Consider the following 13,284-nt stretch of genomic DNA (forward strand, 5'->3'; position numbering starts at 1 on the left):
TTTCTCTGTGGCTTTGGAGCCTGTCCTGGAACTAGCTCTGTAGACCAGGCTGGTCTCGAACTCACAGAGATCCACCTGCCTCTGCCTCCCGAGTGAAATAATTTTATAATGAATGTTATTACAATGTTAAAATGTGGGCTGAAGAGATGGCTCAGCTATTAAGGCCACAAACTCCTTCTGCAGGGGACCCAAGTTCTGTTTCCAGCACTCACGCTGTGCAACTCCCATAGGCCTATCACCTCAGCTTCATAGAATCCACGTCCTTCTGGCCTCCGAGGACACCTGCACTCAAGTGCACACACCCACACACAGACACACATGTATTATAGAATTAAAAATAATAGCCTGAGCTGGGTGGTGGTGGCGCACGCCTTGAATCCGAGCACTCGGGAGGCAGAGGCAGGTGGATCTCTGTGAGTTTAAGGCCAGCCTGAGCCTGGTCTACACAGTGAATTTCAGGCTAGCCAGAGTTACATAGTAAGACTAGGGGAAACAATAAGTAATTAATAACCTAGGACCTGGAAGATGGAGGCAGAAGAATCAGAAGAACTCAGCTGCGTAGTGAGTTTGCGGCCAGTATTTGAGGGAGACAGTGGTTGGGAGGTTGGGGACAACTGGAGAACCAGTGTAACCTTTTACTCTCCAGTCCCCCACCCCCACTGAAGTGTTACATAGGGAAGGTGGAGGGTCCTTCGGGCTGCTGTACTGAGGAGCGCTGTGTGTTCAGATCCTCCCCGCAGTGGCTGAGTCGCTGGGCTGGAGAGCCGGGTCTTTAGAAGTGAGTCCTAGCCCAGCGCGCAGGTGGGGAGAAGCTGAGCTGAGATTAGCTACTGAGGGGGATGAGAGGTTGTTAACTACCAGGCACGGGAGAGGAGTGACCGTGACAGGACAGGCGACAGACGCCCAGGAGCACCATGCCTCTGCAGGAGGAGACCCTCCGGGAAGTGTGGGCCTCAGACAGGTGGGAACCCCCACATCGTCCCAGTGAACCCCAGGCCCCATTTGCAGGACCACAGTGGTGGTGGCGGAGTGGGGGGAGTAAAAGGCAAGAAGGAAACAGCCTGGTCCCATTGTACCCTCAGTGGCCATGAAGAGGACTGGCTGAGCCCGGAACCGCAGCAGCGCCCCAAGCAGGTGTGTCAACAAATTTGGGGTTTGGAAAGGAGGCACGAAGGTGCCCCTCGGGGTACACAGGAAGGGAGCTGTAGGGGAGAGGTCCTCTCAACTCTTTACCCGGAAAGTTTAGGAGGAGAAAGGGGGGTTAGGAATGGGGTGCCCAGGAACATTTGGGGGGCTTTGGGTCTTGGAAGTGGCTGTCATGCGAGTATGGGTCATCCACACTGAGAAGGGACTGCAGCACCCCTTGGGATAATCCGAGGCTATTTCTGGCGGCACCAAGGGATTAGAGGAGGATAGGAGCCCCAGAGTCCCCTTCTCTCCTGGTGACCCCTATTTCACAGCGACCCACCCAGGGACAGAAATTGAGGAAAAAGAAGTCTGAGACCCCAGAGTCTCAGGGATCCAAGCCCCGCAAAGCTGGAGGTGAGCCCTGGGGGGGTGTGCGGGAGGGTGTGAGCCGGGGAGGCTGAAGTGGGGACCTCTGAGACAGAACTCTGCCCACACATCTGGTCCAGCTGGGCGCAAGAAGCTCGAGGAGCCGCCCGCAGACCCTGCAGAGGCGCGCGCTGTGCCGACAGTCTACGCCAAGTTCCTTCGGGACCCCGAGGCCAAGAAGCGGGATCCCCGGGAAACCTTCCTGGTTGCCCGCGCCCCAGATGTGGGAGGCGGTGAGTGAGGCGTAGGGAGGGAGGGGCGGACAGTGTGAGCAGTGGTCACCCAGGCCAGGGGTGGGTTCCCCTGCTCTATCTCTGTTACACTTATGGAGAAACTGAGGCAGCATGGGTCCAAGTTTAAAAGCCTTGAGCTACAGTTAGTAGTCAAAGTACCCCAGATGGTGGTAACCGTGAGAAGACAAGTCAGGAGGGAGCAGAGCAGGGTGCCGCCCACCGCAGCCCCGTGCAGGAAGGGGCTTGAAGCCCCTCAGCACCCTGCAGGGTCTGGATCTCTGGAGCCTGTATTACAAAGAGTATTCTATCCATAGTGGAGGATTTGGAGGAGGATTCCGATGACGATGATGAAGAGGATGAGGAAGAGGGGGAAAAAGAGAAAAGCTCTCTGTCCCCCAGGAGACCACCCAAGGGAAGAGAGAAGAAAGCCAAAGCCCTAGACCCGCGGGGTAAGTGCAGGGAGCCCCCAGGAACCCACCCACTGGCAGGCAGAAAGAGCTCCCAGTACCGGTGCAGAGTCCTCCCCTGTCCCTCTCTCTTCAATGCTAGTCCCTAGGTCCCTAAGGAGATCAGTTCTCAAGGCTGCGGCACACTGCAAAGGGCTCGCCAAGGAGGAAGGTTCTGTTTTCTTTGTGGGCTTTGCTTTGACTTCGTGTGGATTATAATTTGTTTTGTTTTTGGTTTGTTCTTCGAGACAGGGTTTCTCTTTGTAGCCCAGGCAGTCCTGAGCTACAGAACTCACTTTGTCGACCAGGCTGGCCTCGAACTCAGAGATCTGCCTGCCTCTGCCTCTGCCTCTGCCTCCTGAGCGCTGGGATTAAAGGCGTGCGCCACCAGAGCCCAGCTAACGTTATAATTTTTATTAAGTAGATGGAAGTAAAAGGAAATCCCGACTAAAGACGGTGAGGGCTCCCGGCCTGGAAGGTCTGGTCAGAAATGTGTGCCATGCTGGGTGGGATCTCCGTGGAGCGTCAGAGGCTGAGCTCGTGGCCGGGGAGGGTCCCTGGAAGAGAGACTGACTGGAGGAGGACTAAGGGCTGAAGTGACAGCCTGGCTTCCATTCTTTCCCTCACTCATTCCTTCCATGCCTCTTAAGCTGATTCCTAGCCAGATTGTTTTTTTAGACTCAAGAGAAAGTAACTTCAGAACCATGGACCACATGTCTGGTGTTCAGCACTCTGGTAACTGCAGGCTGAATGACAGGGTTAGAAGGTGATCCTTGGCCCAATAGGTCTCTTCTTTCCCGATCCCCCCAAACCTCCTATTCCCAGGGGACCTAGGAAGCCCTGAAGCCCCCCGAAAACCATCCCACACCAAGAAGAAGGAGGCAGGGGAGGGAACCAAGCTGAAAAAGGCAAAGAAGAAAGGTAAGGGGGAGGGGTGGATACTGACAGACGGATAGATGGAGGACAGGGGTCGTTGGGTGTGTTGAAATGGTGACCCCCTTCTTGCATCCTCTCTGCAGGGGCTGGGGAGGCTGACAAGGACCCCTCGAGAAGTCCAGCAGCCCTGAGGAAGAAGACTCCAGCAGCCATGTTCCTAGTTGGGGAAGGTGGCCCGGCTGAAAAGGATGTGAAGAAGAAAGGTGCGTGGCGGAAGGGTGGCGGGACCGTGGGCATGGTGGTGTGTTCTGTGAGGAGTGAGGGGGGCAAGAGCTGGACCCTGTGGGGGCGTCCTGACACCCTTGTCCTGACAGCCAGGTGGCCCCAAGCGGGTGGCCTTTCTGAGGCTCTGATCAGAACCTTTTTATGGGCGAGGAGAGGATTAAAGGGGAGCGTGGGTGTGGGGAACACCTGGCCAATCAGGATGAAGGGTCTACAGCCTTTCTCCCTCCATGTTCAGGGCCAGCCAAAGGCTCAGAGGAAGAGAAGAAGGAGGAAGGGGAGGAGGAAGAGGAGGAGTCTTCAGCGATGAAGAATAGCAACCAGAAGGGCCGAGCGAAAGCGAAAGGCAGAAAGGTTGTCACCCTAGGGGCAGGTGTGGGGGAATTTGGGGGTAAGGACTTGGCTCCCCACCCATGACTGGGCACACGGCCTAGGAGCTTTGGGCTCAAGGAGACAGAGGAGGCATGGCTCAGGCCACCCACGGCCCTTACATACTTTGCCGTCCAGGCCTTCCCTCTGTGGTATGACCACCAGGCAGTCCCCTGAGAAGGCACGTGTTAAAATACCAGGGAAGGGCCAGGCAGTGGTGGCATAGGCCTTTAATCCCAGTACTCGGGAGGCAGAAGCAGGTAGATTTCTGTGAGTTCGAGGTCAACCTGGTCTATAAAGCAAGTTCCAGGACAGCCAGGATTGTTACTCAGAAAGACCCTGTCTTGAAAAAACAAAACAAACAAACAGGGAGGCCGAGCATACAGCAGCAGGACTCTGGGTTTCGTTTCGGGAGGGTGGAGGTGGGGGAATGGGATGGGATAAGGTCTTGCTATGTAGCCAAGGCCAGTCTGGAACTCCAGATCTTTCTACCCTCACTGGTACTGGGATTTCAGATGAAAGTCTAAGTCTGCATCTGGAAGGCACATCTTATACTCCTTTGGGGCACCGAGTGGCCGGAAGTTGGCTAGTGGGAGCCACTGTTAAAATACTCCACCCTGTTTGCTACTCTGAGTTCACCCTCAGGACCTCTAGCCTCCCAGCCAGGAACGAGCCCTAGCTCCACGTGCAACCCCAGCGCATGGGTGGTGGAGGTAGCAGGATCAGGTGTGCAGAGCTAACCTCAGCTACACAGTGAGGTTGATGGCCTACATGAGACCCTGTCTCCAAAAGCAAGGCTGGAGAGATGACTCGGCAGTTAAGCGCATTGGTTGCTCTTGCCGAGGAACCAGGCTCGATTCCCAGCACCTACAGGGCACCTCACCTTTCCACTTCCAGGGGATCTGATACCCTCTTCTGACCTGAAGGCACCGGGCATGCATGAGGTACACAGACACGTACAGGAAAAACACTCACACAAATTTTTTTCAGACAAGGTTTCTCTTTCTTTCTTTCTTTCTTTCTTTCTTCCTTCCTTCCTTCCTTTTTTTTTTTTTTTTAGAGTTTTTGCTTCTTTGTACTTTTTAAAAAAGATTTATTGCCAGGCGGTGGTGGCGCATGCCTTTAATCCCAGCACTTGGGAGGCAGAGGCAGGTGGATCTCTGTGAGTTCGAGACCAACCTGGTCTACAAGAGCTAGTTCCAGGACAGGCTCCAAAACCACAGAGAAACCCTGTTTCGAAAAACAAAAAAATAAATAAATAAATAAAAATAAAAAAGATTTATTTATTAAGCATACAATGTACTGCTGGCAAGGAAGGCACCAGGTCTCATTACAGATGGTTGTGAGCCACCTTGTGGTTGCTGGGATTTGAATTCGGAACAGCCAGTTCTCTTACCCTCTGAGCCATCTCTCCAGCCCCGAGACAAGGTTTCTCTCTGTAGCTTTGGAACCTATTCTGGAACTTGCTCTGTAGACCAGGCTGTCCTCGAACTCACAGAGATCCACCTACTTCTGCCTCCCAGTGCTAGGATTAAAGCTGTGTGCTACCACTGCCTGACGAAAAAAATAAATCTTTAAATAAAGTAACCAATTAATCTCTGACTGCCAAAGGCTCCAGAATCTTTGCCAAAGCTTAGAGTCTATTCTGATTTGACATGTTCCACTGTCAAGACATGTCGCTAAGGACTTTGAATGACAACCTATGCACACACAAGGAGGCCTGGCTGAGAGTTAGACTCTCCTTGAGAGGAAGAGACCTCCAAGAGCCAGCCCTGGATCAAGCTCTGTGGGTTTAGTAGTTTGTGTAGGAGTGTCAGGTCTTTGGGGATGGATTCCTGTTAACCAAGATCACTGCCGTTGCTGTCCGGGGTGTTTTATCCCAGGTGGAAATGCCCTCCCCACAGCAGGCGTCCACATTGACAGGTGCAGAGATGTTTGAGTCAGTGATGACTTTTCTCACTTCGCATTCCAGACATAGTCTTGTGTTTCCCAAGTTTCTTCTGGAGCCGGCTGGAGCACAGTCAAGATGGTCATGTGCCCCTTGGCCAAGGGCCCCAGGCTGTGTTCTACCACATGCAGCGTAGGATTGCCCCCAGCAGAAGGCTCCTTGGTCCTCACAGATAACTTTGAGGCCTCAGGTGCTGACGCCCCCAGCCTGATAGGTCAGTTGCTCCCCTGAGGAGTCCTGGCTCCTCTCACGGAGCAGCAGGAGAAAGGGCGGGAGGTCTCACCCTGCCTCCTTCTGTAACTGAAGTGTTACTAGGAAATTCTCCAAGCTGACAGGTTCCTGAGTCAGCCAAGTCTTGCTGCATAACAAATGGTCTCCAAGCTTTAGTGTCTTCAGCTAGGGAGCCAGCTTTCCTGCTTGGTCTCTAAGGGTCATAAATCTATGGACGGCTTCCCAAAACCATGTGGGCTCAGGGTGTCACACGGGGTTGTACTTACCTGAAAGACTGACTTGGAATGGACCGTTCATTTCTAAAGTGGTTCAGCCATGGTTGTTGGTTGGAGGCCCTTCTTCCTTTCTACAGAGACCTCTCCAGTAGGCATGGCATGACCCCCATTTCTATAGAACAGGGCCGGCTACCCCAGTTTGGTAATGAGAATGCAGAGTCGATATTTGGAGTACTAGGCATGGTGGTACACACCCCTACTCCAAGCACTGGGAGGCCAAGGAGGATTGCAGTGGGGCCAGCCTGGGCTAGAGTGACTTTGAGGCTAACCTTGGCCTTGTAGTGAAATCTCAAACAAATTAAGGGCTGAAGAGTTGGCTCAGTGGTTTAGAGCATTTCCTGCTCCCACAGAGCACCTGAGTGCAGTTCCCAGCACCTAATGGCTCTCAGGATGTGTGTGTGTGTGTGTGTGTGTGTGTGTGTGTGTGTACAGCCCTAGTTGTCCTGGAACTCATTCTGTAGACCAGGCTGGCCTTGAACTCACAGAGATTCTCCTGCCTCTGCCTCCTGAATGCTGGGATTGATTAGAGGCACCACCACCACCTAGCACCAGGAGATCTTGTACCCTCTTCTGGCCTCCAGGGCACCAGGCACACGCGTTGCACAAACAGACTTTCAGACTAAACGCTCACATCTATTATTAAAAAACAAAAACCAAAACCCTATCACCACCACAACAGAGCCAGATGTGGTAGATAGCTCATAGCTGTTGTCCTAGAACTTGGGAGGTGAAGGCAGGAGAATCAGGAGTTCGAGGCTAGCCTCCAGAACACAGTGAGTTCAAGGTCAATCTGGGCTTTATGAGATCTTATCTTTAAATATGAAAATGGGGTTGGAGAGATGACTTAGCAGTTAAGAGCACAGGCTGTTCTTCTGAGGACCAGGGTTCAATTCCCAGCACCCACATGGTGACTCACAATTTCCTGTAACTCCAATTCCAGGCAATCTGACACTGTAACACCAACATACATGTCGGCAAAACACCAATGCACACAAAATAAAAATATATATAAAATGGAAACAAGAAAGTTGTAACTAGCTGACCGACCCTTAGTGGTGGAACATGAACTCAAACTGGGACTGTCTGGGTTCAACCTAAATAGTTATAATACATTACAGAATTCCAGAGCCTTCTCTCATGAGGTTGGGCTTCTAGGCTGTGGGGGATGGAGGTGCCTCCACCCAGGACCTATCTCCTTTTTCCCTCCAGAAAGTGGTGAGTGATGGCCTGTCCTGCCTGGGGTGCAGAAGGGGACCTATGAAGTGGGGTGTCCTGGCTGATGCACTGTCTGCCTGTGCAGAAGGAGGACAGGGCTTCGTCTCCCCCCTTGGAAGTGGGTGAACCTCGGGAGTTTGTGCTACAGCCAGCGCCCCAGGGCAGGGCAGTGCGCTGCCGGCTGACACGGGACAAGAAGGGCATGGACCGGGGCATGTACCCATCGTACTTCCTACACTTGGACACAGAGAAGAAGGTTCTGAGAGAGGGGCTGGGGGCGTCTAGGGCTGGGGGGTGGCTAGGGCAGGGGCAGTGTCTGGGGCCTCCCGGGCACCCCAGTTCCACTTTGTCACCTCTCTGTTCCCTTCCCTGCAGGTGTTCCTCTTGGCCAGCAGGAAACGCAAGCGCAGTAAGACAGCCAACTACCTCATCTCCAGAGACCCTACCAACTTGTCCAGGGGAGGGGAGGACTTCATCGGAAAGCTGAGGTGCGGCTGCACTTCCAGGCCACGGGCAGTCACCTCTGTGCCACTGTGGCTGGCAGAGTGACCCCACATGGGATGCTCCAGATGCTCCTTCAGCCTAGGGCATCTCCCATTCTGACAAGCCTGGATGTCTTGGAGACCTGATGTAGATGGTCTTCTGGGCTTGGGATGGACCCCTGGCACTGCATGCCAGCATCTCCCCCAAGGGGTGGGGACTATACAGGCCTGACGAAGGCTCTCACAGAGATGGACTCTGTCTAGCTCCATAAGGGCGGAGCCCTTTTCATGGAGTGCTACGGGCTCCCACACAGTACCTTCTCTGCGGAGGTGTACTACTGGATGTGGTGGTACATGATATAATCCCAGCACTTGGTAGTTAGAGAAAGAATTATCAGGAGTTCAAGGTCACCCTTGGTTGTTTAAGGAACTTAGAGATAGCCTGGGCTACATTAGACCCTGCCCCATTTCCCCCAAAAAAGGAGGAGAGAGAGAGAAAGGGGATATAGTTAAATTGAAAGAGAAGAGTATTTGCTTAACCAGGTTTGATCCTAGCACCACATAAACCAGTTACCATGGAACACACCTGTAAAACCAGCAACCAGCACCAGGAGGCAGAGACGGAGAATCCACAGTTCAAGGCCAGCCTGGTCTACCTCGGGAGAGGATGTTTCAAGAGCAAACGAAAGCAGTATTTACTGAGTGTACGAACAAGCGAAGGGAGACTCAATGAGGCCAGGCAGGCTTCCCTCTGGCGGCTCAGCTACCAGCTAGCCTGAAAGGACTTTTTTTTTTAATGTGTAGCCCAGGCTGGCCTCAAACTCGTGATCCTCCGGCTTCTGCCTCCTTCAGCAAATCCTTTTTTTTTTTTTTTTGGTTTTTTGAGACAGGGTTTCTCTGTAGCTTTGGAGCCTGTCCTGGAGCTCACTCTGTAGACCAAGCTGGCCTCGAACTCACAGAGATCCGCCTGCTTCTGCCTCCCAAGTGCTGGGATTAAAGGCATGTGCCACCACCGCCCGGCACAGCCTTAGTTTTGATTTTTTTTTTTTTTGAGCCGGGGTCCAGGCTAGTTTGACCTCATTGTGTGGGGGCAGGTGGCACCTGCTACGCCTGCCAAAGGCAGCAGCTACTGCTACACCTGGCTCTGTTTTTCTTGCTGCTGGGGATTGAACCTAGAGCCTCAGGCATGCAAAGGAGTGTGCTCCACCACTGAGCCCCACAGCCAGACTGTTTCAAAACAACAGTGGTAAGTAATAATTTTAAAACTGTCCCTTCAAGGGAAGCCTGGATCAAGGCACGTGACATACTCACTCCCAAGACACACACTGCCCCTTGCTCTTGAACTAGGGGCTTGGGGGAAGGGTTTTGGGATGAGAGGTGGTAGGCACCCTCTTGCCTTGGCTCAACTCTTCTCCCACCCTCAGGTCCAATCTCCTGGGCAACCGCTTCACAGTCTTTGACAATGGGCAAAACCCGCAGCGCGGCAGTGGTGTGGACGTAGGGAGCCTGCGCCAGGAGCTGGCAGCTGTTATCTATGTGAGAAGCCACCGTCCCCACCGTGCCCGGCTCTCCTCGGGTAGGATGCAGCCTGACGGCCATCTCTCTCTTTCAGGAAACCAATGTTTTAGGGTTCCGGGGACCCCGTCGCATGACTGTCATCATCCCTGGGATGAACTCGGACAATGAGAGGGTCCCTATCCGGCCCCGAAATGTGAGCCTCTACCTCCCTAGTCTTGCAGGAACCTTGCAGGCTGGGTGAACCTAGGGTCTCAGAGACCGATGACTGGCACGTCCCATGCTCCTGGGTGACTGATGTCACTTTAGTCATTTACAGTGAAAAGTAACAACCCTGTCAGCTGCCCATTCACTCTCCCTGCTAGGAGGCCAAATTGCCTTTGGAGGCCACGCTGGCCAGGAAGCTGGGCCTTGCAGGTTTTGTGGACTCCTACTTCTGAGGTCCATCAGTAAGAACCAAGGTTCAAATGGGACACAGCAGTGATTAGAACACTAGCTGCTGGGCTGGGGTGGCTCACCTGATGGGCACGAGGCACTGGGTTCCGTCCCCAGTGCCGCAAAAACCAGGCATCATGGTTCACGCCGCTAATCCCAGCACTCAGGAGGTAGAGCAAGAGGATTTGAAGTACAAGGTTATCCTCAGCTACACAGGGAGTTTGAGGCTAGCCTGGGCTATATGGGACCCTGACAACACATACACATACACACATACATAACACACACACACTAATAATAATAATAATAACAGAGGGGGCTTGGAGATGTCTCTGTCAATAAAATCCCTGCTGTACATGCATGAAGGCCTGAGTGGAGATTCCCAGTATCCATGTAAAAGCTGAGCACACTGATGTGGACCTATACCTCAGCACAGGGCAGGTGGAGATGGGTGGATCCCCAAATGCTTTGAGCACCCAGCCTAGCTCAGTCAATGAGCTCCAGGTTCAGCGGGAGACTAGGCCATGAAGAGTGGCCCACGACTCCTCCTGGGTGCCAGCTGTGTCTTTCCACTCTCTGCCAGAGCACCTGCCCCCCTCAACAAGACCTGCTCTCAGCGCTGTTCCCCCAGCGTCTGCTGAGACCCTCTGTGGACATTGCAGTCCAGGCTGAACAACAGTCGCACAGCCATCCTGGCCCACGGAGCTAGTCCAGCCAGCTCTAACCACCCTTTCTCTGTTACCTCCCGTTGGGCGCCCCAGGCCAGCGATGGACTGCTGGTGCGCTGGCAGAACAAGACGCTGGAGAGCCTCATCGAACTACATAACAAGCCGCCCATCTGGAATGAAGACAGTGGCTCCTACACCCTCAACTTCCAGGGCCGGGTCACCCAGGCCTCCGTCAAGAACTTTCAGATTGTGCACGCTGACGACCGTGAGTGTCTGAGGGCCCTCTCTCTTCCCCTCTTGACTCTGGTTTGGGAGGGGGCTCAGAGAGTTCGAGCAAAAGTCTTGGGGTTCACTAGGACAAGTTTGTGACCTAGCCTTGACCAGGATCCTCGGGTAGATGCTGGGACACTCCCAGTGGTATTTGTGATGAGGGGAGGGATGAAGGCTGGAATCTGGGGACCACCTAGAGTTTAACCCCTTGATGTGTAGTCGGTGGTGGCACCCAAGACCACAGAGCAGAAACAAGAGCTAGAAATTATTGTTTTCATGATAATTGTCCTAAAACAAGGTCTCACTATATAGCCCTGAAACTATCTATAAGGACAAAGCTGGGCTTAAACTCACAGAGATCCCCTGCTTCTGCTTCCCCAATGCTGGGATTAAAGGTATGGTCACTATACCCTGCTAAAATAGAGGATTGTCTTTGGCGGGGGGTGTGGACTTTTTGTTTTTCACAACAGGGTTTCTCTCTGTAACAAGTCCTGGAAACTCTTTGTAGAACAGGCTGGCCTCAAACTCGTAGAGATCCACCTGCCTCTGCCTCCCGAGTTTTATTATCGAGGTTTGCCACCACGCCCAGCAAGGATTATGTTTTAAGAACAGGATAGCTAGGGCTTGGGGAAGGCATCCACCGCCTTCTGTGTCTGTGTGTGTCGTCAGAGGACAACCTGCAGGAGCCACTTCTCTCCCCTCATCAGTTGATCCCAGGAATCAAATGAATTTGACCTGAAGGTCACCAGACTTGGCAGCAAGCACCAAGGGTAGGAAATATGGACAATGAATTTCTAAGTATCTGCGACTTATTTTTTAAAAGATTTATAATTTTATGCTAGGTTGTGGTGCACACCTTTAATCCCAGCACTCAGAAGGCAGAAGCAGGCGGGTCTCTGTGAGTTTGAATCCAGCCTGTTCTACAGAATGAGTCCCAGGACAGCTAGGGCTATTCAGAGAAACCCTGTCTCGAAAAACAAAAACAAAATCTATTTTTTTTTGTGTGTGTGTGACTGCATGAATTATGTGTACCTTGTGTGTGCAGGTGCCCACGGAGGCCAGAGGGTATCAGATGTCCTGGAACTAGAGTTACAGGCGGTCTTCTGGGTGCGGGGTCCTCTGCAAAAGCAGTCAGTGCGCTTCACTGCTGAGCCATCTCTCCAGCCTCTACTTTTTCTCAGACTGCCCCTGAGGACTTATTTAGGGAACCAAGATCTCCAGGGCATGGATGTCCCTGTCCTAGCTTGGGCAAGAGGTTCCACAAAGAGTTTGGCCAGTACCATGCAATCCGCCGCCCCCAGTCCTTTGCTGTCCCCAGTATCTCATGTCCCCAGGCCTTGGGACTGCTCACCAGGCCAGTTCCTGTGGGAGCCTGGTCCACCACCAGACCAGGATGAAGGGGTTTTTGTTTTAAAATAGCTTCCTATCCCTATTCAGGCTGGGAGAGAGGTGCTGAGATCGGGTTGGGAAGCCAGTTGGGTGGTCTTGCCTGTTACCCAGGTGACCAGCCTGGTCCTCTTAGACAGATTCAGGACAGCCAGGGCTTTTGGGAGGGGTGTAGCAGGAGGATTAGGAATTCAAGGCCAGCCTTGGCTACTCCAAGACAGAAGGGTGAGGTGGAGGGAAGGGAGTGGAAAGAGGCTGATTGATTGAGTGACTGGAATTGATAGCTCCAGAGCTGGAGAGGCCTGCCATTCCACTCCTGGTTAGAGAAGGACCTGAACTAGGACCTGAACTAGGGTCAAATGTGGGCCTTATGAACTGGGGCTGGGCAGAGGAATGAGACCAAAACTGGACAGGGGAGGGAAGGGTTCTGGTTTGGGCAAGTTTGTCAAGGTCCTGTACTGCTAGATTACAGATTTGCTGTAGCCCTGGGCAGAGGCTGATAAGGTGGGGCCCCTGCCCTGCGGACTTGGTGTGACAGACCCTATACGGGCGGGGCTAGTTGGAGGACTCAGTGAAGGGAAGGTGGCCCACGGCTGCCTGGGGGCTGTGACTCCAAATCAAGGAAAAGGACTTCCCGGTGTTATGGGGTTGCCTGTCAAGAGAGGGCCTGAGGTCACCCCATTGTCGTTCACAGCCGACTATATAGTGCTCCAGTTCGGCCGCGTAGCCGAGGATGCCTTCACTCTGGACTACCGGTACCCGCTGTGCGCCCTGCAGGCCTTCGCCATCGCCCTTTCCAGCTTCGACGGGAAGCTGGCCTGCGAGTGACCCCACAACCCCTCAGCGCTGGGAAAACACTCAGCTGGGGGTGATAGGGTCCCTCCCCCACAGCCCGCGCACCCCTAGCCTGGCACCGGCCAGGCGAAGGAGCTCTGACTGGGATGGAGATGAACATCTGGTCGCAGAATAGCAATGCCTGCCTCGCCCCCTCCTCCCCAGCCACTTCCTGCCAGGGAACCCGAGTCAGACGTTCGAGGCCCCTCTAGGACTTAACTGGGGGAAACGGAGAAGCAGGGTCCGAGACCCACATTCTCAATAA

General features: G+C 53.4%; 1 protein-coding gene across 3 annotated transcripts; it reads left to right on the forward strand.

The window, feature by feature from the left end:
* The first annotated feature begins 914 nt into the window (after window positions 1–914).
* Window positions 915–13,013, forward strand: Tulp1 (tubby like protein 1). Of its 3 annotated transcripts, none has more exons than XM_026785797.1 (15): window positions 915–961; window positions 1,083–1,134; window positions 1,461–1,542; window positions 1,635–1,787; window positions 2,102–2,236; window positions 3,059–3,154; window positions 3,253–3,372; window positions 3,630–3,745; window positions 7,239–7,244; window positions 7,515–7,685; window positions 7,805–7,917; window positions 9,336–9,447; window positions 9,524–9,622; window positions 10,623–10,794; window positions 12,880–13,013. In XM_026785797.1, the coding sequence occupies exons 1-15, from the start codon at window positions 915–917 to the stop codon at window positions 13,011–13,013; spliced, it is 1,608 nt and encodes a 535-aa protein (XP_026641598.1). The 3 variants fall into 3 exon arrangements, with proteins under 3 accessions (XP_026641598.1, XP_005360414.1, XP_013206609.1); XM_005360357.1 differs by lacking the exon at window positions 7,239–7,244 and adding an exon at window positions 3,939–3,947 and having other exon boundaries at window positions 1,635–1,784; window positions 3,642–3,745; window positions 7,518–7,685; XM_013351155.1 differs by lacking the exons at window positions 1,635–1,787; window positions 7,239–7,244 and adding an exon at window positions 3,939–3,947 and having other exon boundaries at window positions 3,642–3,745; window positions 7,518–7,685.
* The last annotated feature ends 271 nt before the right edge of the window (window positions 13,014–13,284 follow it).

This window comes from Microtus ochrogaster, linkage group LG2 (genome assembly GCF_000317375.1).
Source record: "Microtus ochrogaster isolate Prairie Vole_2 linkage group LG2, MicOch1.0, whole genome shotgun sequence".
In the NCBI taxonomy this organism is placed as follows: domain Eukaryota; kingdom Metazoa; phylum Chordata; class Mammalia; order Rodentia; family Cricetidae; genus Microtus; species Microtus ochrogaster.